Source organism: Alligator mississippiensis, chromosome 3 (genome assembly GCF_030867095.1).
Source record: "Alligator mississippiensis isolate rAllMis1 chromosome 3, rAllMis1, whole genome shotgun sequence".
Lineage (NCBI taxonomy): Eukaryota > Metazoa > Chordata > Crocodylia > Alligatoridae > Alligator > Alligator mississippiensis.
The window spans coordinates 39,178,720-39,202,497 of record NC_081826.1 but is presented as its reverse complement, the minus strand read 5'-3'; the positions used below and the strand labels follow the sequence as shown (position 1 = coordinate 39,202,497).

The 23,778-nt window shown below is 39.4% G+C and overlaps 1 protein-coding gene across 2 annotated transcripts in view; it reads left to right on the top strand.

The window, feature by feature from the left end:
- VPS13B (vacuolar protein sorting 13 homolog B) overlaps positions 1 to 23,778 on the top strand; it is an 877,527-nt gene that overhangs the window by 661,619 nt on the left and 192,130 nt on the right. For both annotated transcript variants that reach the window (XM_059723846.1, XM_006263597.4), the window contains one exon: positions 21,477 to 22,179. In XM_059723846.1, coding sequence (XP_059579829.1) covers positions 21,477 to 22,179 — 703 coding nt within the window. The remainder of the gene's footprint in view (positions 1 to 21,476; positions 22,180 to 23,778) is intronic.

Genomic DNA, 23,778 nt, shown 5'->3' with positions numbered 1-23,778 from the left:
CTCACACCCCTCCCCACAGGCACCCCACACCCCAGAGGGCAGGGGCATGTGATCCCAGCCTCACCTGCCCCTCCCACTCCTGAACACTACTCCCTGCTTGCCCATATCCCCATAGGGAGTTTTGGTGAGTTGTGGTGGGGGGAGGGTGCTGACCTGGCCTGTGACAGCTCATAAGAACTCCCCATGTGGCCCTTGGGCCCAAATAATTGCCCACCCCAGTTTATAAGGCACAAATCTATCCTGCCTTCTACTTGTACCATACTTGCCAACAATTGTTTCCTCCACCCAGTTTGTTCAGTGAGCAAGGTATCTTTGTGATCTTTTTCATTACAGATTTCTGCTTTAATCAGTTTGCTTAACAAAGTCTTTATAATTTATATCATACATTGACTTGTCAGTAATTCAGGTGAAGGCAAATGAAATATTGCTGTTTCATGTATACATGAAGATTATTGCAATTTCTGTCCAATTCTGCTTTTACTGCAGTTATTTTTTGAAAGATCCATTTCTTTAGATTATACATGACATTAAATATTCATCTTTTGCATAATTTTACCACTCGGACATTCTGGTAATAAAGTTTAAAGTTTAGAGCAAGCTTGTAGCTTGATAGCATTGAAAAGAGTGCCAGAAGTGTAATTTCTGGATCCTGCCAATAAAAACCCTGAGTTGGAATAGCTGAATAATTCTTGCATCATTTTCCTGGTAGGTTTTACCAGTACTTAGAATCCCACATAGCCATTTGTAGGATGTTTTCTTGAAAATAAAATTACTTTTGATTATTTGAAGTACATTATCAAAATAAAGTACTTGCCAGTGACTTGAATCATCATCCTACCGTCTTTCAATTGTTAGGAAGCTTTGCCTCATCTTTTGATTTTGTTTCCAAAAACAGCAGAAATATATTTTTCTGTAAAACTGTACAGTACTGTAGATATTTCTTATAAGCAAACGTGTTAATTCCAGTGGAAACCTAGATACAACTCTTGTATTGGAGAAAAGGCTGTGGATTTACTTTGTTACTAAGTGAGACTATTTGGAAATCATATTTTTTAGCATAGGAAAATACCCAAAAATATCTGTACTACAGTAACACAAAAATAGCTGTTGTGTAAGGAAAAGACACAAAGTATATGTGAATATTGCAGATGAATTGAAAGGATACATATACAAATGCACAAGAAAAATAATTTAAATGAAAAATCTTGTTTGTTAGACTATCAGAGAATGTAAGTGCACAGTTTAAGAAATATAAAAGTCTAGACCAGCGGGGGTTGACCTTTTTGGCATATATGCCACAAGTAAGCCGCATACCCTACCCAAGTTCCATTCCAATCCCCTTGTCCTGTCTGAGCTGCTGCTTTGCTTTCTGCTCCCTGCACTATCTGCAGTTGTGCTCCTTGCTCTTTCCCCAGTCTGCCACCTGCCACACACACAAACTAGACTGCCCTTGCCATTTGTACTTATGCCACAGGTCGGTCACCCCTGCTCTAGACAACACTGTAGACACTTATTTAGCTAGTGGAGTGACTGTAGTAAGTGTTTTAGTTTTTATTGTATTTGAAAGACTTTGTCCACCCTTCATTTAGGTTATGAGCACAAACTGCATCCACATATGTAGAGATTTCCAGGGAAAAAGCAGGTACATTTCTATCTCCCATTGAATCAGGAATCCTACCAAGAGAGGGCGACTTGATCTTTAAACAGTAGATACAGGAAGTGCTGATGCTGATAAAATTCTCTCTCTGACCAGCAGTACTTGCTATTGGTATTATATCATGGCTCTGGGGCATGTTACATGGGGCATACCCTATAGATATTAAAATATCATTGCTTCAGTACTGTTGTGCCATTACTATGATGACAACATATTCTGATAGTCAAAAACCTATTAATTTTTTTAATTATTTTTGGTTTAAAGTGCATACTGTGCACTTTGGGGCTAAAATTTCCAAATTCATTTAATTAAAGAGAGGAATCTACATCCTGATTTAAACACCTAATAACAGAAACACCTCATTGTTCGGAGAGTTGCCTGCTGGAAAGGAGATGACGCTGAGCAATTCCTATTTAATATTTTTACTGGGGTTAAAGATTTAGCAACCCACTGATTTGGGTACAAAGACAAGCAACATACAGGAGTAACCCAGACACTAGCAAAGTATTAAGTAATCTTTTATAAAAGAGTTTTGAAAGTAGGTTATTTGTCTAGTTTTCACTAGTTAATATCAGTAGACCCAGTTTATCCCAACATTCAAAGCATGAGCTCAATTCCTTTTACACAGACAAAGGCTCTCAATGACAGTATCCCCCACTTCCCTCCACATGGGGGGTCATCTGTGGTACTGAGGATCTATATTGAGGAAGCATTGGGTGTGTGCCAGAGAAGGCCACAACCTTGGCTTCCAAAAAATTCACAAAGGTTAGACTGAAAAGGTAATATAAACACAATGTGTATTGCATTGATTTTAACTGTGGTAGAGTCTTTGAGGCTGCCATTGACAGCAGAAGCTTTTGTACTAGTTTTGTGTAAAGTACATTATATATGAGGTTCAGAGCCAGTGCTGAGCTTCCAGGCATTGGACCCTGGCCACCTTCTCATTCCAGGATCCAGGGATCCATAATGTATGTGGATGGTCTGTTTCACAGTAGGGCAAACCTCACTGATGAAAGTCTGTAACAATTCATTACTATGTAGCAAGGATGTGATCGAATCCCATGTGACTATATAAGTGGCAGAGGTGGCTGTCACGTTGATTTGGGCTGGCAATGCAAAGTTATTTCCTGATGAGCATTGAGAAGATTAGAGAGCAGCAGAATAACTCCATTTGTATGCTTCTGCCAATAGTCTTTTTCTGATTCAGTTATGCTGCACTATATCATATGGTGAAATCATAGATTATAACTCAGATAGGTTGTTCTAAGTCATTCATGTGATACTAATAACATACTGTAAATTAAATTCAGATTTTCAGACATTTCAAATTATCCTGAGTTCATTTCTGTAGGTAAGTGGCCACCTGTTTACCTTTAATTATTTTATTTTATTTCTAAAAGTATTGACCTTCCTATCCTCCCAAATCATTGCTCATTGGAATGTTTCCCTATTTTTATTCAGTTACAGAGGAGCTAGGAGCTTTAGTAATATGGTAGGGAACTAGCACTACATTATTCCATTTAACATAACACAAAAACAAATATTAATTTATTTGAATGTGCACTAATTTCTTAGATTATGTATAGTACTAGGCAAAAATAATCAAAAGATATGGTTTCATTAGTACTGCATTCATAATTAAATGTACACCTCTCATTCATATTCATTAAACAAAATATAGTCATCTTGAGTGTCTTGACAGTACCTTCAATACTTCAATGTCAGTCATTTCTACACCTGAGTTAATATTACCATACCTGAGATAAGGTTTTTAGCTAAAGCAAAAAGCCTGCTGGGCTGTGAAATAGAAGAGATACATTATCAGGAATGGCTAACAGGAAGCAAAATCACAGGAGAAATGATCGTTCGAATAACAGAACATCAAGACAATTAAAAAGGAGAGAGGGTTGTTAACACCTGTGAAGTGAAAAGAGATTATCAGAAATCAGGTGGATTTATAGTTAGTCATTAAATCAATTGATACCCTTTCTGCTGATGGAACAAAAAGACCACTTCTTCTCCTGTGCAGTTGATTTTAAAGCTTGGGTGAAATCAAAGTTTTGGCAGGAGTCAAGGTGGGGGGTGCAAATGCATAAGTGCACCCTGCCCTGGGTCCGCCTCTACCTGCGACACATTAGGAGAACTGAAATTGAGACCGCATTCTGACTCTTTCCCAGTAGATAAGCTTTCCCAATTATTTTCCACTTGTCTATCAAATACAGAAGTTTTGTTCACGTAATATCTTTTCCTAGAAATAAACTGTGACAGTCACTTTTGGAATTACTTGAAAAAATATTTCACAGCATGTAGATTGTGAAGGAAAGAACATGTAAAACTGAAAGTATGTGAACTGTTTTACCTTCCCATTGTACAAGCTGCCCAGAGGCCTCATTAAGTTAATCTACCTCACAAGCAAAGAAGAAAAGTTATGATTAAGAATCCACAAGACACAGCTATGATCTCCTAGCACCTGGGGTATTTGAAACCTGTAGGGTGGGGAGATCACCGCAGCAGCAATCTCCACGCCCTGGGGTTTTCATGCACCCTCAAGGTGGGGAAATTGAGGCAGCTGCCTCTCCCAGTTGCAGGGGTGCATGGCATGCTCTCACACCTGGCAGTCCCTCAGCTGAGGTGGCTCCCAGCTACAAGAGCTGAGTTCTTGCCAATGCAAGGGGAGCCTGACCCCTGCACCAGCAATAAGGTGCAATGAGATTGGTGCTCAATAGGGCTGTGTGAAGCTTTTGTTGCTGATTTGATTCAGGTTTGGCGATTCGGCCACCAAATTGGGTTGAATCTCCTCCGAATCGAATCAGCAACCCGATTTGATGGCTGAATCTAAATCGAATCAGGAGACACATTAATCTCTCCAAATCAAATCGGAGGCCTCCTATTTGATTCAGAGAGATTTGACTATTGGAACATAGACACAACTTTATATGTTTTTTCTACATACCTCAAGGTACTAGGCGGCTTGTAAATGCTGAGATGGTGGGGCAGACGGAGCATCCCACAGGAGCACGGAGCTGTCCCCAGCACGCTTGGCAGCAGACCTGCAAGTGGACCAGAAGCAGATCCAGTCTACTTCTGGGTCTGTCACGGAGCATGCAGGGAACCCCTCCCTGTCCCCCAGTTTGGTGACTGGTGCCTCCTGGGTGTGTGAGGGCCCCCGGGGCCCCCTGTGGCCAATCGCCTAGCCAGGAGGAGTGCGGGGGGGGGGGGTTCCCCCACACGCTCGACATTGGACCCGGACATGAACCAGAAGTGGCCCCCCTGCGCTCCTGTCGGATTCCACCCCACCATGTCAGCATTCACGAGCTGTACCTGGTACCTTGAGGTATGTAGAAAAAACATATAAAGCTGTGTTTGTGGCCAAATCCCTGATTCCCTAAATCAGAATCAACTCTTCAGATTTGGATTCGGCTGAATTAAATTGGGACAGTGATCTGAATCAGCAAATCAAAACACTGCCCCCCAAATCAGGCCAAATCCGAATCGAATACAGCCCACTTCGCACACCTTTAGTGCTTAACTCTGTCTTTCAGTATGAGATGTGTGTTCAGTGGCCCTTCATACATTTGAAAATCCCCTACTGTTTCATTAAAATCCATGTTCTCTGGTTCTCAGCCATTTCCCCTGAGGTATAAGTGTATGTCACATGTTGAACATAGTTTATTACCCACTCTGTTTATTAGGTCTGAGATGTCCATGCAAAATCCTGTCTTCATCAGCCTCCAAGTCCTGATCTGGGCTGGGTGCCTCACTGGCTCCATGCACAGATTCATCCATGATAGAAGCTAAAGTAAATAGACTAATGCTGAGGATCAATTTGGCCCCAATACTATAATAATAAAATGCAGGAAGATAACTTGGCTCTGTTGCCCTTCCTGTATATTTTTAGCATGGCTCCATGTATTCTTCAATATGTTAAATTTAGTGGCAAAGCTTCCAGATTCTGCTGCAGTTTGGTACAACAGACTGGAAATTATCCAGTGGTTGCTTTTAAATTTTAAAAAATTAAACTTTTAATTAAATGTAAAAAAAAAAAAAAAAATCACTACACTAGTCACTGTGTTTAGTTTATAAAATACATTTATTTCAGTTCTGTACATGGGCAAAACTTATTTGTACTGCTAAGTCATCTGTATCATTGAAGTGTAGCAGGATGGTTTTGGTAACTGGGTATAGGGCTATATTTGGCACCTAATGAATATTTGGAGGTGGTGGGAAGCACACATTAATGGGATGCTTCTATTAAAATAATTCTCTAGTAACATAATTAACAGTGTTGCTATTTAATATAAGATCTTTAAATACCAGATTTAATGTGCCATTGATTCAAATAAGGAAGTTCTTAGAGCTTTTTGCTCTGCTGTCTGCAGATTCAGGAAGATAATACTCGTTAGGTATATACTTGCTTACTACCCTTTTTCAAGATTATTTCATCCATAAGGGTAAAAAATGTAACTGTTCTAAAAGTTAAAATACAGGTTCCGAAGCACAGTCCTGCAGAGAAGAACATACTATGTGGTTTTCACAGCTTCAGAATTACAGACTTTGTGGAACATTGGTTTGGTATAGTGTGGACCACTTCACTTACACCGATTGCCTTGTGAACATTCTCTTCTCCCATTCATAATCATGCAGATGACTTTCACTGCAGTTAATAATTGAATCCCATCCCTCTGACTAGTACAACAACTGTTTACTTACAAAATACATTCCTAATATTACATTTATATTTCTAAGCTTTTAATGAGTTTTAACAGCTGCAGACGGGTGAGGATGGCATCATGCTATTTATTGGCTTGCTCCCAATACACTTTGATATCGGATTCTCTCAACCTGAGATACTGTGTTCCTTTGTTTATTCTAAAGCCCTTTGTAACATCAGTTGCCAAAAATTCTCTGTAATATATAGGACCCTTTCTTTTTGATGCAGACTTTTCTGCGTTCATCCAGGCTAATGTCAGTCCAAGATTGGACTGCTGCAAATGCCCTCCTTGAGGCAGCAGCTTCAAAATATGTGAAAACAATGGGTAGCGCAGAATGTAGCACCCTGCTGATAAACTTGTATGTCAAGCAGAGAGTTTAGAATATCTCTGATTCATAGTTTGTAATGGCTACATATTGATTTCCAGAAAGTGTTAATGCTGTTTTTGATGTATAAACTTGTATACAGGTTAAAGACTGTACATACATTTGTACATGGATATAGCTGTGCTGGGGACAGTGTCCCGCACTTCAGTCTTCCACTGCAGTAAGTAGAATTATGCCCAGGTAATTTAGTTGATAGATATGGAGCTCTTCCAATATCAGGGCTCCTAATATTATGGCTTTGTGTGCTACATTTTATGCTTTACTTCCCCTGGTAGCCATTCTGGAAGATTGGTATTAGTCAAATACAAGATACAATTTAGGGTTGGAGTATTGTTGTGGCCATAACCATATCATACTTTTGTCAAACTTAAGTTGTTAAACTCCATACAAGTGTAGTTCAATAATTTGTGATAGATTGGAGGTCAGGATGGGAGATGAAATAATCCGTTCGGGTCTTAAACACTATGTGGCTACAAAACTTGAGGTGCTCAAGCTAACCGTTCATAGTTCAGAGACATAGGGTAAGACTGGTTGGAGGGCATTTTTCACTGAAGGGACCACAACTTTAGAGTTCTCACCCTTTTTGTTCAGTTTGTTTATGTTTCAAGCTTCTGGAGTCAGGATTGAAGCAAGGTTATTAGAGATCGGGCACAGGGGAGTTTCCTCGGATAAAATAGTTTTGGTATTTTTTAATTGACATCTCATTTTATATCTGTATAGATATGTGTCTATATAGAAAGATATCTAGATATCTATAGGTATCTATGGATAGATTATAGATTATTTAATACCCAAAACCTAGGAGAGGTATACATTTGAAATATCTCAAATATCAGAAATTATAAATTAACATATTACATTAGCAATAGGTAAAGCTAAGATGCGGTCAGCAGGTTTTTATGTAATGAAAAGTCACTTTTACTGCATGCCTTATGTAATTATTTTTTATGATAAAGTTTAACCTCATTGCTGGTATTAACTTTACACCCTACCTTTCCTTTCTGTAGTTCTGGTGAGCTCTGCTCTGAATCAAATCCTGCCAACTAGCATTTGCATTTATTTATTCAACGTTTTTAATTCTTTCACAGAACATTTAATGTTTATCAATGGGAAACATCATCAGAGAGTAACCTTTATGCTTGTACCTTTGGATGTTACTAAAAACATGCATCCGTGTTTCCTTATTTTAAAACAATCCTTTTATAGGTTCTTGATTAAATGAGAAGTTTTTGTGCTGTTGGTCAAGAAAACATTGCCATTTTTACTAACAAGCCCATTTGTAAGTAAGTACAATACTCAAAAACTACAGCACATTAAGTTACTTTCCTTTACAAAGCTTTTGGGTGATTGTTATATCATGCACAGAAGAACAACATGTAACGAGCAAAAAGGTTCACAGTTCATCCAACCTTAATGAAAGTTTGAGATGGTTGTTTCCAGTAAGAGTAACTCCTCTCTAAAGGATCCTTCAATTCCATTCAATCCCATTTCAATGAAAATGTGAGCACAAGAGGCTCAAAAGAAAGAATGTGAGGAGAAACTTGCTAGAGACATAAAAGGTAACAGTAAAAAAATCTTTAAGTACATTAGAAGCTGAACACTTAACAAGGAGTCAGTTAGGCCTTTGGATAATCAGGATGTAAACGGGGCACTAAAAGATTGACATGGCCATTGTCAAGAACTTTAATGCATTTTTTGTACCCGTCTTCACTGTGGAAGATGTTAGGGAGATTCACTCACCAGATCCATTCCTCTCTAGGAATAAGTCAGTGGTGCTGACCCAAACTGAGGTTTAAGTAGATGAGGTTGTAGAGGGGTGTAGGTTGTAGCCGTGCTGGTCTAAGGACATAGGCAGACAAGGTTCCTTGGGTGAATCTGATATCTTTTATTAGACCAACCCAAATAGTTGGAAAATAATTATTAAGCAAGCTTTCGGGTTCAAAAACCCTTTGTCAGGCTAAGGAAGTTTCAGCAGTTGGTATGTGCTCTTCCTGGATGGAATGAAAAAGTTGTAGAGGAAATTCATAAAATAAATGGTACCAAATCACCAGGACCTGATGGCATTCACCCAAGGGTTCTAAAGAAGCTTGAATTGGAAATTGCCAAACTGCTAACCATAGCATGCAACCTATCACTAAAAACAGCCTCTGTACCAAAGCACTGGAGGATTGCCAGTGTGACTCCCATATTTAAGAAAGGGTTCTAGAGGGGACCCAGAGAACTATACGCTGGTGAGTCTAACTTATGTTCCTGGAAAACTGGTAGAAACCATAATAGAAAAAAAATTTAACACATGGATGAATATGACTTGCTGAGGAAGAATCACCGTAGTTTTGTCAAAGGGAAATCATGACTCACCAACCTACAGGAGTTCTTTGAGGGTGTCAGTAAGCAGATGGATAAGGGTGATCCAGTTGACATGGTATATCTGGACTTCCAAAAAGTCTTTGAAAAGGTACCCCATCAGAGACTTTTAATGAAGTTGTGCAGTCATTGGATTACAGAAAAGATCCACTCATGGATTAGAAATTAATTTAAAGATAGAAAGATTGAGCATAAATGGTCAATTTTCAGGATGGGAAGTAAACAGAGATGTCCCCCATAGATCTGTGTTGGGATCAATGCTATTTAACATATTCATAAATAATTGGAGAGAGGGATGGATAGGGAGATGGCCAAATTTGTGGGTGACAAAATTATTCAAAATGGGGCAGATCGAGGTGGGCTGTAAGGAACTACAGAAGGATCTTGCACTATTGAGCAAATCCAGAACCAAATGACAGATACAAATCAGTGTAGATAAGTGTATAGGTGATACATATGTCAAAAATAACCCAAATTATACTTACGCTGTGATGGGCTCTACCTTAGCTGTTACCACACAGGAAACAGATCTGGAAGTCATTGTGGGCAGTTTGCTAAAATCATCAGCTCAGTGCTCAGCAGCTGTCAAAAAGACAAAAAAAAAAAAATGTTAGAAATGATTAAGGGACTTGTAAATAAAACAGAAAGCACTATGCACCTTTGTAAATCCATAGTGCATCCATACCTTGAATACTATGCCCGGTTTTGGCCCCCACACCTCCAAAAGGATATAGAAGAACTAGAGAAGGAACAGAGAAGGTCAGCAAGGATTATTAATGGTGTGGAGACACTTCTATCTGAGGAGACACTAAAGGGCCCAGTGTTGTAGCAGTGAAGTTTGGTGCCCGAGGCAAAGCCCACATTGGCAACCTACCCTCATCCCACACACACATCTGGGGGGCACGCACCCCCCCATGCTTGCCCAGGAGTGCATGCAGCAGCAGGAGCCACCTTTCCCCTGTCCCCACATCACCCCAAATGAGCCGCTCGTGGCTCTGTCCCATGCCCCTGCTCTGGCTGGGCAATGCCTGTTGGTTCCCCTTAGCTTGGGCGTGAAGGGCGTTTGCCCTGCTCGTCCCCCCCTTGCTACAGCATTGGCTAGGCCTGGTCACTGTAGAAAAGTGGCGCTTGAGGGGGGACATGGTACGTGGTTGTAAAATACTAAATGGTGAAGCAAAAGTAAATAGGAACTTCTTATTTACTAACTCTCACAATACAAGAACTAGGGGTCATAAAATGAGACTAGTAGTTAGTAAGTTTAAAACTAACAAAAGGAAGTTCTTTTTCAAGCTGCGTGTAATTAAAATGTGGAACTCATTGCCCCATGGTGGTGTGGAAGCTGACAGTTTAACCAGATTCAAAAAGATATTAGACAAGTACTGGGAGGAAAGGTGTATGAGTAACTAGTGACTGTGGAAGTTAGGGGTACAGCTTCTAAATCAGAACTTACTAGATCTTAAATGCTGGAGGCTGCCAGTGGAGCAGGAACAGGGGAAAATACCCTGGTTAGACCCTGTTCACTCTCCCTTTCAGCATCCACTCTGCCTTTGTGTGACACAGGATGTTGGGGCAGGCCTGTGGACCTTGCAAATGGCAGTTCTTGTGTTCTAAAACTAAGACTAAAACAATTGTGAACCTGTATGCAAGTTCTTAAAGTTATGATGGTGTCTCTGAAAGTCTTTCAAGCATCATGAAAGAAAATGGAGTTGAAGTTTTGGTTGCACCATTTCAAAAAGTATTAAGTTGAATGCATAGTAACCACTTAAAAACAAAAAAAGGATTTCCCAGCATTGTCCAAACACACACGTGAAAAACTGTTGTGTTCAAGGCTCACACATGCACTTTTTAATGTAAGCCATGCTTTTCTTGGGAAAAGAAATTTAATGAATATAACGATTTAAAACTGATTTTCAAAAGTCAATTTAAAAAGTCACCCAAAAAGCCAAACTTTATTTAAAGCTTTAAACAAAATAAGAATAAGGTCAGGGGGTTGGACTAGATGACCTCTCAAGATTCATAGATGTTAGGGTCGGAAGGGAACTCAATAGATCATCGAGTCCGACGCCTGCATAGGCAGGAAAGAGTGCTGGGTCTAGATGACCCCAGCTAGATGCCTATCCAACCTCCTCTTGAAGACCCCCAGGGTAGGGGAGAGCACCACCTCCCTTGGGAGCCAGTTCCAGACCTTGGCCACTCGAACTGTGAAGAAGGTCTTCCTAATGTCCAATCTAAATCTGCTCTCTGCTAGCTTGTGGCCATTATTTGTTGTAACCCCTGGGGGCGCCTTGGTGAATAAATCCTCACCAATTCCCTTCTGTGCCCCCGTGATGAACTTATAGGCAGCTGCAGGGTCGCCTTTCAACCTTCTCTTGCGGAGGCTGAAAAGGTCCAGGTTCTCTAGTCTCTCCTTGTAGGGCTTGGTCTGCAAGCCCTTAACCATACGAGTGGCCCTTCTCTGGACCCTCTCCAGGTTATCCGCATCCCTCCTGAAGTGCGGCGCCCAGAATTGCACGCAGTACTCCAACTGCAGTCTGACCAGCGCCCGATAGAGAGGAAGTATCACCTCCTTGGATTTATTTGTCATGTATCTGCTGATGCACGATAAAGTGCCATTGGCTTTTCTGATGGCTTCATCACACTGCCGACTCATGTTCATCTTGGAGTCCACTAGGACTCCAAGATCCCTTTCCACTTCCATGCCACCCAGCAGGTCATTCCCTAGGCTGTAGGTGTGCTGGACATTTTTCCTCCCAAGGTGCCGCACTTTGCATTTCTCCTTGTTGAACTGCATCCTGTTGTTTTCTGCCCACTTGTCCAACCTGTCCAGGTCTGCTTGCAGCTGTTCCCTGCCCTCCGGCGTGTCCACTTCTCCCCATAGCTTTGTGTCATCTGCAAACTTGGACAGAGTACATTTCACTCCCTCGTCCAAGTCACTGATGAAGACATTAAAGAGTATAGGTCCAAGGACCGAGCCCTGCGGGACCCCACTGCCCACACCCTTCCAGGTCGAAACCGACCCATCCACCACGACTCTCTGGGTGCGACCCTCTAGCCAATTCGCCACCCACCGGACTGTGTAGTCATCCAAGTCACAGCCTCTTAACTTGTTCACCAGTATGGGATGGGATACCATATCGAAGGCCTTCCTGAAGTCCAAGTACACAACATCCACCCCTACTCCTGTGTCCAGGCGTTTCGTAACCTGGTCATAAAAAGAGACTAGATTAGTCAGGCACGATCTGCCTGCTACGAACCCGTATGAATCAAGGTCTTATTGAGCCCTAATTTTCTGTGATTCTGTACCAGGCTTCAGCAAGTATAAAAAAGTTCTATACAGGTCTTCATAAACTCTGAGTAAAATAGCAATGTAAACATGCTGCCTATATTAAGTAATAAACTATTCATTCTACCTGGTTTAGTAGGAATTTTCATATTTGAAGAGAGCTGCATTACAGCTGGAACATTTAGCACAGTTTTGATATTTGAATATTTGAGCTGATATTTAGCAGACAGTAGTCTCTGACTAACTTCAAAGTGCCTTATTTCATGAGAGAGGAAGCCGAATCTATATTCCTATCAGCTATACATGCTATTTATAATTATTTCTGCTCCTTTGCATAATTACCACAGTATTATGAAAACTTTGGTTGCATTACAACCTGGAGAAATTTAATGAGATCACGTGTCATTATGTTCAGTAATATTAACTTTAAAAAATCCTTTGCTTTCCAACAAACTGAGGTGCAAAGAACTTCTTTACATGAGAAATAAATTTGTTTTGCTTCTGAAATGAACTTTGCAGTATATTTCTTGGCATTTTTGTGGCCCGCTTTTACTTTGTTTAAATAATTGAATAACGTAGATTCACATTCACATTGTGAAGTTAAATCAATCAGTCACATAGGCCCACTGGCCTACATCCAATTGCAAGATTATGGCCTTAGTTTAATTTTGGTTAAGATGTATGTACAAATTTATGAATTAAAGCAGTCACCATAATTTTAAACTAAAGTCCAGAAATGTGTGGGTGTGTGTTCCCTTACATTATTAGACTGGCTTAATGTAAAAAAGTTTTCATTATTTTCAGAATTATAATCTCTGTTAATCTCTGTAAATAATTTGCAAAGCAAAACAAGTCATTAATCTTAATTATTATGTTCATAAGAACAATTAAATAAATTGTAGTTAACAGAGAAAACAATAAACTTGAGTTACAGTGATAGATGTCATATAGTTTTCCATTCATTTTGCTCCAGATGCTTTAATAAACAAAGCATTTATTCGAAGGTTAGAAAGAAACTACAGTGTATAATTCCAAGTTAAGGACAATATAATAAAACTAGAACTATTTTTTTCTATAGTTGATTTTATGTGATACACAAGAAGTTTATTTTCATGAAATACTGCTACTTTTTTAGCAAGAGCAATAAAATCAGGTCAGATGTCATGATGTACCAGATGTGATTGGCACTTTGATTCTGTGGTTTCACACTTGTGACTCTTTCCATAATTTTTGTGATGTGAAAAATGAGCTCATGATTGGCTAGAGATATTTTGATCAGAGTTAGGGAATAACTGTTGCAAGCTGGAAATATTAGTTCAATAGTCCCATTATATAACCATAATTCATATTACAAGCTGGAAAAGCTATGCAGATGTACATAAGTTCAATGTGAAGTGGTTGTACTTCAGAAAGACTCTTCTTCTTGGAGTGGTAATTCCAGTTGGACACCAGTATTACCTCTAAAAATAGTAAGATTTTTTAAAAGATAATCACTGTAGACATAGACAAATGCAGGGTGCTTCACTTTGGGAGAAGGAATCCACAGCATACATACAGGCTGGGGAGTTCCCTTCTTGAAAGGACAGAGGTGGAATGGGGTCTTGGAGTCATTATTGACTCCAGGATGAACATGAGCCGCCAATGCCAGACCACAGCCAGCAAGGCCAGCCATACCTTGTCATGCATCCAAAGGTGCAACTCAAGCCAGTCCAGAGAGGTGATACTCCCCCTCTATGCGACTTTGGTCAGACCGCAGTTGGAGTACTGCGTCCAGTACTGGGCGCCACACTTCAAAAGGGATGTGGCCAGCCTGGAGAGAGTTCAGAGGAGGGCCACCCACTTGGTGAGAGGGCAGCAGGACAGGCCCTACGAGGAAAGACTGGGGGACCTGAACCTGTTCAGCATCAGCAAGAGGAGGCTGAGGGGGGACCTGGTGGCTGCCTACAAGCTCATCAGGGGGGATCAACAGCAAATAGGCAGAGCTTTTTTCTCCCCAGCACCACCTGGGGTGATGAGGAACAATGGTCATAAACTGATGGAGAATAGGTTTAGGTTGGAGATCAGAAGGCAATATTTTACAGTTAGGGTAGCCAAAATCTGGAACCAACTTCCCAGGGAAGTGGTCCTCGCCCCTACCTTGGGCAAAGTCAAGAGGAGGTTGGATGATCACCTGTCTGGGGTCTTGTGAACCCAGCAGTCATTCCTGCCTGTGGCAGGGGGTCAGGCTAGATGATCTATCTGTTCAGGTCCCTCCTTACCCTAGCTACTATGAAACTGAATATAAATAACCACCTGTTAGTATTAAAGAATTAATACAATGAAAACATATTTAAGAACTTGTCAGTTGTTTTAAAATGTTTTTCCCCTGTTTGTAAAATAAATTTAATGCAGATGTAAACTATTTTCAGTACTTATCATGATACTTTAATTTGTAGCCCTTTAAAAAATTAAGATTTTTTTTAAGGAACTTGCACCCTCTAATCTGAATTTATTCATATTGGGCCACAAGTAGTAAAAAGTGAATGAGAAATTGTCAGATTTAGCCTATCCTAAATGGTACCTTGCTGAAGGCTATGATTTTGAGAGGCTGTTCCATTTATTTACAGTAAATTTTCTGATGCACAACACAGTGTGAGTCCTAAGTGACATACTAGTACCAGACACCTTCACTAAATATATATACTATATGCCCTATTGAACTCAAGAGGTTAAGCTAGTAAAAGTTACCTATCTCCACAGATGAAAAGGAAGAATTAGCCACAGTTCCCTAGCTACTAGTGGAGCTTTCAACACCTTTTCCATGGTGGCTAGTATTGATAGGATATGTAACTGTGAAAGGATGGGAAAATGCATTTAAGTGATCTAAGAAGTAAACTATCAACTTGACATGTTTTTCTAGCTATTGAAAACCTTTTCATATTGCAACTCATTCTGACAGTGAAACTGTAGAATTCCTGTGATTTAAGTACCATCTGGTTATGCTCAAAGCTTTAAAGCTATTATCTCAGCATAAAATTTCAGAGTCCTACACTTTTTTCTTCGCCAAACTATCCATTTTTAAGCCACAAATATTTTTCCAGTCCTTTCAGATTTTATCTAAAAGTATATTTTAACAGTATTTAAATAGTTCTTAAACAATAACAATTTATCTTGATAGATGACATGCTGTGTTTTTTCATTTTATTTTAATTAGCCATTGTGGAACCAAATTCCCTTTTGTTTTATTCCTTTGAATACTGTTTAATTATAGTTATCATGCCAGATATCTTAGAGGTTATTTTACCAATACAGTTTCATTTAACATAAGCCATGTGGAATCAATAGTCCTGTTTCCTAAAGTGAATGCTTGGAAAATCTTACATTCATATGTTAAGAGTACACATCCTTTCCTCATTAGTTGGAAAGTACAGGGATTTTGGCACAGGTTCTGTGTGGAAGCATTGTGCAGCTTTTATATGGATTTTGTTTTTAGCCTTTGATGACACTGTTTAGAATAGGAAGTATCTAATAAGTAAAGCATTTTGTCTAATGTGCTGCCAGTGTGTTTAATGTATGCCTGGAGGTCTGAAACATTATCTTCTCCACTACAGTAATATGCATTTAATTCTCTGAAAGCAGAAGGTCGAACTTTTAAAAGGGACTCAAAGTACATTTTCAACTAAAATAATGTAAAACATATGGGATAGGGGACCAGAGTAATGTACAGTTGGTTTTTATGGTTTAATCATGATCATGTTAATGCACACCAGTAGCTAATTAAAGAAAACTTTTATTGTTCATTTTAAATGGGTTATGTAAAGAGTAAGAGAGCTGATATAATACAGCCCGATGATAAATGTTACCATTACATTTGCTAACAGCAAACTGATATTACTGTTTTTTTACAACTTTCAAGTATAACCCCATAGCAAAGTATAGAATCTTTTTGGAATATTTGTATTGGGAATCCTTTCCATAAAATGAGAATATTTAAATGATGCCTAGGTATATTATCAGCATATTTTAAAATTAACTTGGTAACTAACTATCTTTCTATTAGAGATGGATGCACACAGTTCTAATAATACTCTGGCTACTTTTGCTTTTTACTTAAACTAAGGAACTTTTTTGCTTGTTTGTCCCAACTTGTATATATATAAATTTCAAAAAGCCAAATAAAAATCAAGCTTTCTTTATGGAACTGGGTGGCAAGGGGGATAGGTAATGAGATCTAGTACCTTTCACCTTTGGGTCACTTATTCATAATCCATCCTGCTTGATATTGACTAGTTGTTACTGTCTCACTGCCATTCAATGACCTATTTGAATTGATTTGGCAGTCTCAGTACTTTTTCTATTAGTTGGATGTTCACATCACAAGAAACTCCACAGTTGGGACCAATTAGCACCCTGATTGGTAGTCTTAGCAGAGAAACGGAGGACTGACTAGGGTTGGAGGCAGAGCTATCTTCTTATCCTCCTGCAGGTGTTTCCTCCTGGTGAGTATGTTTAACAAATACTAAATTCTCTTAAAGTAAAAGAAGAGAAAGAAAAGAAACCAGGCTTCTAGCCAAGCTGATCAGGGTTCAAGAATTTTTTTTTTCTGACTATAGAAGTACAGTACTTGTAAAATGTTTTCTCATTTCTGTCAGGAAAGGTTCTTTGGGTAGATGTGATATCTTTTATTAGACCAGCTGAGTAGTTGGAAAAAAGTTTTTAGCAAGCTTTCAGGCACAGTCACCCTTTGTCAGGCATTAGGGAGTTTCTGCTGGTCTGAGACTCCAAGAAATGAGAGAAGCTAAAAGTGTGGAGGGATGTCAGTGAAAATGTAAATAGGTAGAGATAAGCAAGACAAAAGGAAAAGCAAGGAAGAGATCAGAGGGAGGAAAAAGAGGAGGGAGACAACAGAGATAAAATATAAAGTGAAAAAGAGGCAATCTGAAAAAAGGGAATAGTTGGAAATCAGGACAGCAGGAATGGAAGAAGCTAAAAGCGTGACCGGATGTTAGTGAAAATATAAGAGGGTAGAAGTAGGAAAACAAAAGGTAAAGGAAGGGAAAGAGAATGGGACAGAAAAGGGCCAAAGGCAGAACACTAGAGAGGTAATAATACAAGGTGAAAAAGAGGCTAGCAATTTCTCATTTCTGTGATATCCATTGTCATTCACTAATTGAAATTGTATGTTCATTCCTTTTAGCTAAATTCAAATCACCCAAAACATGGGGCAACTGTCATGATATCTGCAGCCTGGAGCAGAACAAGGGGCAAACCACTGAGTGTCTGCACATGAGGAATCCACAGCTCCGTACAAGCTGACCACAGTATCAATACAGTTGTCAGCTCAGATACCCCTTCCTTTGCTGTGGAGAGTGCTGCCACAGAATGCTGCTGCTAGATTTATCCACAGTTGCCCCTTCTGCCTACATACATGTACACACACACACAATGGAACCAGCTAGCAGTTCTAATGCATCCCTTATTATAAGATGTAGGCAAGGTAAATGCTACTGACATTTTACAGATGAGGAGCTGGAGGTAGAAAGGTTTAAGGAATTTGGCCAAGGTGTCAGAATGAGTCACTGGCTCAGGAGTTGCTGGCTCACAGCAAAGTGATTCATTACGGCTGCCCCTAGCTAAGTTATTTTTGCAAAGGCTACCTTAAAAGTGATATCATATTTATGAGTCAGTGATATGAGTCTGTCATAGGAATCAGCCAGCAGGATTTTTATTGGTGATTTGAAAAATATGTACATGAGTGAAGCTGAAAAGTGTGTAACCAGAGCAGGCAAAAACCTCTTCAAAGAGAATTTCAAATGGTCCTGTTTTAGGATTTCCTTAATAATACTTTTCTCTCGTACATTAATTCATGGAATTTTTTTTGCTCCCTTTGATTCACAAACAAAACGATATAAAGGAATTCCAATATTAGAAAAGCTTTTCTGTAAAAAAAAAAAAAAAATACTTTCCTTTTGTTTGTTTATTCTTATATCTCTGTCTGTATCTCAACATATGGTTACTGATTTCTTGTTTGCTTTTGTTTTTATAATATACCTTTTTTTGTCTTTTGTAACTTAAAAATACTGTGTGTGTATGTGTGTGTGTGTTTGTATAGCAATAGAAGAGCTAAACTGAAAGAATTCAATACCCTTCACTCTCACTGTATTGTATTGCTGATGCACATTGTAAGCACATGTAATTCACACTTACATTCTTCTGATGGTAATGTTACACGAGGGGTGGGGAGGTGTCAGGAGACTTCCACATGGAAGGGTCCTAGAACAGTGGTTCTCAACCAAGGCACCCCTTGTGAGATTTAAGGCACCTTTTAGAAAATGCCAGCTCTTAGCTTTCATTTGCTTTTTGTATGGAAAAATAATAGAGCAATTGTTCTGTTGCAAAGAACTCAATAACAAGAAAGATCACAATACGTCAGAATGATTTTAACACTGTAGATTCAGATCAAGCAGATTGAAGAAAGTGTTTCTTCCCCTCTATTTGGTGCTGGTGAGGCCATGTCTGGTGGTTCCAAAAAGGATGTAGCTAGACTGTTCTCAGTGGTGGCAGATGACAGGACAAAGAGCCATGGTCTCAAGTTGCAGCAAAGGAAGTTTAGGTTATAAGGAAAACATTTCTCACTAGAAGGGTAGTAAAGCACTGGAACAAGTTACCCAGAAAAGTTGTAGAATCTCCATCTTTGGAGGTTTTTAAGACTCAAGTAGATAAAGCCTTGGCTGTGGTGATAAACTGGGGATGGTGCTGCTTTGAGGAGAGGGTTGGACTAGATGACCTCCTGAAGTCCCTTGCCATAGAAAACCCTTATTTTCTATGATGCTGTGATTCCTCTTTGAAATCTATGGGTTATCATGTGAATCATGTTTGCGCACTGTGGCACCCTGGCTGAGTATCACTGTCCTAGGGAATCTAACTCATTGCATTCACAGAGTTCAGGAACTACTGATGGCTAGTGCAAGCCACAACTCTGAGCTTCCAAAGAGAAGCTGGATAGGATGAGCTCATGTCCCCAGTTCAGTTCAGTTCTGTATCAATCAGCATGCTTGTCTTGCACTGAAATTGTTAGAACTGAGTATGTGCAATACCTTATTAAAGAGCGTGGCTGAATACAGATGTTCATTTTTACCAATATAAATTCTTACCAGTAGAAATATAGCCTGGGAACTGGAGCATACATGTGTTCCAAACCCGTGGCTGGAGAGTTTCATGGATGAGCTCTCCAACCAGGAGGAAATATAGGGCTGCTCCCTGGGCCATTCCCACCTTTACTGGAGTCCATTAATTGACAGCATACCCTCTTCCCTGCCTAGGAAGGGGGCAGCAGTCAGCTGCCAACTGGCAGCCAATCAGCTGATTGGCAGGAAAGGGGAGTTTCCTATGATGGTAACCCTGCCAGTTTCCACCACAAAAGAATAGTCCCTACTCTTTGCACTCCTCTGGGCTGACCTGGAGCAGTGCAGGGTTAGGTGGGGCGTTTTGCCACGATGGAAACCCCTTCTGGGAGGTTAATGGCATAAGTGGCCATTGTCCCATCAGGGGCAGTCATTCCCAAAGGGTTTCCCTTGTAGGAGAATTCCCCCCATCGCCAATAAGGTGATTGGCAGGGGGGAGGGGATAATTTTTCAAGGTAGGGTCCCCACAAGGCTTCCTAATGGCTTGCCCCTGGGCATAGGGACAGAAGTTACCCCTCCCACCTCAACTCAGCTTCCCCCCAACTGAGGGCTCACTCTTGCGCCCCCAGCTTCTAGCCTAAGCCCCTGCAGGCATGTGGCTGCATTTCCAGAATCAAATAGTGAATGTCTATTCCCTTGCTTGCTGGTTCAATCTACGTGGGTTAGACTAACCTGCAAAGATTGAATTGATTCCAGCTTGGTCTTTTTGAATGTCTATACTTAGCCTGGGGGGCCTGTCATGGAGCCCATGTTGTCTCTCCCTTCCTCTCCCTTGGAGGGAGGGCAGAGGGCTGTGGGGTATCCTCCACATGAGAGAAGTGTACAGGTGTTCAAGTTAGATTGGGAGGAAGGAAATCTTCATAGGTATCCTATCCTACCTAACTTCTTGCAGAAGAATCTCTGCCTCAAGAAATCTTGTGAACATTTGTACAGCTCTGTCTTGGTGCCTCGAGAAAGACTTTTCCAATGGAACTTCTGTTTATGGCCTGTATCAGCAAGTGTGTTTCCTCCCTTCACCCTTGGGCTTCTTAGATATATGTTCCTTAAGCGGACAATCTAACCCTTGATTTACCTGTATTCCTTTCATTGCAGCGGGCTGAAATCACTATTTATCATGTAGTAAATTTGTTGTTGTTTTCTAAATATTACTGTATGCAATCATGTCTAACTAAACATGTCTATGTAATGAAATCCTGTGCAGGTCACAGCCAGATTTATATAAATGTAGTGAGGAAAGAACTCATGCCACCAGAATGAAAGGCTTTATATATTGCTGACATTTACCTGAGCTGTGAGCAATGGTAGTATAATGCAGCTGGTACTTGCATGCCTAAGAAAAGATTTTTCTTACAATGGCATATTTAGGTCTTTCAGTGTACAATTTCCATTTAGACTCCTTATGATTTTGAAATTGATTAGTACTATTTTTATCTTATGTAATCATTTTAAAGCATTTTAATGACACTGGGGGGTTTTTAAGTATTAATACTCAAAACTTGGAAAAAATTCTGATTATCAACCTTTTCTTAAAAGAAAAATGTTTCTATATGGTATTACTTCGTAGAGATACAATTTTAATCCATATAGTGCCTTTAGATTCTTTAGAATATAAATAATGAATTGGGGGTTAGGGAGGAGGGAGATTGAGCCTAGAAATCTTTTTTTTTTCCCTTCACATGTTCTTCTGGCACTTTATCAGAAGTGAGTCATCATTTCTTTGGAATGGCCACCTGCTATGTTTTTATGAGTGATTACTGCGTTAAAAGTTAACTTGGCCCTGGCAGGTTTATTTATTTATTTTAATTAATTCTCCTTTTTGATGTCATGTTTATTTAGCAATTGTTTTCTGCCACTGAAATGGAAATAGTTAGCATATGGCTATTATAAGCAGATATAATATTTTCCTTCACAGGTTTCCAAACAAGAGCAGAAAAAAATGGACATGTCTGATGGAGGAACAGTTGAAACTTCTTCGCGTTATAGTGGAGCGCAAGATAGTGGCATTGGCAGTGACAGCGTTAAAATCAGAATAGTTCAAATAGAACAACATAGCGGCACCAGCCAACATCGCATTGCCCGACCTTCCCGCCAATCTTCCATTGTGAAGAACCTGAACTTCATTCCCTTTGACATTTTTATTACCGCAAGTCGGATATCTGTGATGACTTACTTATGCACTGCTTTACTGAAGCCTAAATCAACACAAGATCAGAAAGATGGTGATCAAGTAGGTAAAAGCTCATTAAACCTTCCAGAAACAGATTCAAGTATTGGTCAAGAGACTGAGAAACCCAGTCAGGCATGTATTTCATCAGTCACTGCAGATGATATCTTGAACAGTAATGTTTCTTTGCCCACTGGAAGAAAGACAGGTCTACTGTCACTGGAAAGTCTTCACGCTTCCACACGGTCATCTGCTCGACAAGCCCTTGGTATAACTATCGTTCGACAACCTGGTCGCAGAGGAATTGGTGACATACAGTTAGAACCCTTTCTGTACCTTGTTGTATCACAGCCTTCTATACTTTTGAGTTGTCATCACAGAAAACAGAGGGTGGAAATTTCGGTGTTTGATGCTGCACTTAAAGGAGTAGCCTCTGACTACAAGTATACAGGTAAGACCAAAGTCCATTGGCTGTTAATATTTGTCTCCTCAAATAGAAATTGGATTAGTGTTTTAATTGGTAAGATGTCTTATTTAGCCAGTAGACTAAACAAAATATTTTAACAATTAAAACAATAATCAAATTTCTATTCCACAACTAAATCAAGCATATTAATGTTTGAACTTGGTTCAAATTGAACCTATTTTTGTTACTTTTGAATATTATGTCCTCAGCATTAGAAAATTAGAGGACTGTCGCATCACTTTAATGCATGAGGAGTTTCTAAACAAATATTATAAATATTATTAACAATGATTTGTAAATATTCTCTTTTATAAAAAGTATTTTTACACCTGCAAACCACTACATTTTTCATATTAATCTGTTATTAAAAATAAAAGGTGTAGTAACAATTTGAATTTTGATGAGAATTCTAAGAAAATTACAGAATCATTTGGCAGGCTAAATATCATCAGTTAAAATGGAAATTAAGCTAATGAAGTCCATTATAGAAAGTTTTAATAGTATTTTTCTGGAAGCTATTTAAATTGCAGCTTAACATCTTATATTATACCTCCCTGTGGCCAGGTCTTGACAGGGCAGGTGGAAGGGTAGTGGGTAGGAATTACATGAATTCAGTGTATGAAAGAGAAAAGGACTGACAGATGTCATGGGGAAGGGATTAAAAAGGGAGCAAAAATACCTTCTTCTGCTGCATCAGTGATGAATCATTGTTAGAAATAATCAGTAAAAAGAGGTAGAAACCAATTGTGCACAGTGGGTGTCATGTCTACGCTGCATCAGATGGGTACTAGTGGAAAGCTAAACTGTCAGACTATCAGACCTAATTCTCCCATATTTCTACTTATCAACATTTTGATAAAACCCCCTTAGATGCTAGTTTGTGATATATTTTTGAACTCTCACTTAGCTAAGTAATAGAGTTTCCTTTTTCTAAATGAAAGTGCTCCATTGTTCATTTATCTATAGATATAATTTACCATATTTTATACGAAGCATTTATAATAATGAAAAGTCATTTGCGGGGGTTGAAAATTTCTTATCCTGCTTTCTAGCAGTGCAGTGAAAGACATTACAGTTCCATTTTTTGCCTGTCACTGACGGATGGAGGAATGTGTTGAGACATTCCATTTGCCCACCAAAGTGTTGGGTGCCATAAAGTGGGCAAAACAGGAATCAGGGAAACCACTGAGACAAGAATATTTTGAGGGTGTCTCCAATGCTAGAGCTCATGGTATTTATATATCAGATCAAGGCTGTTGATGAAAAACATCGCTTTCTATGCACTTGCGCAATTTCATTCATCACATTTACTTTTTTTAAATTTCATAAATAAATACATTTTTGCTTAGATGTACTGAATTATCACTGAGCAAAAGTGACCCTTCTGGTGGTTTCATTAAAATACTCTGTGGAAGAGCCTAACACAACTGCTACTTTTTATAAATCAAAATTTTAAAAAATCTTAATATTATTAAGTTTTTCTGGTTCCCGCTCTCTTTTGCTTTTTGTTTTATTCTAAATCCAATTTTCCTCTCTCCTCCCCTTTTCTATCTGTTTTTATCCTTGTCTCTGGAAGAAACATGC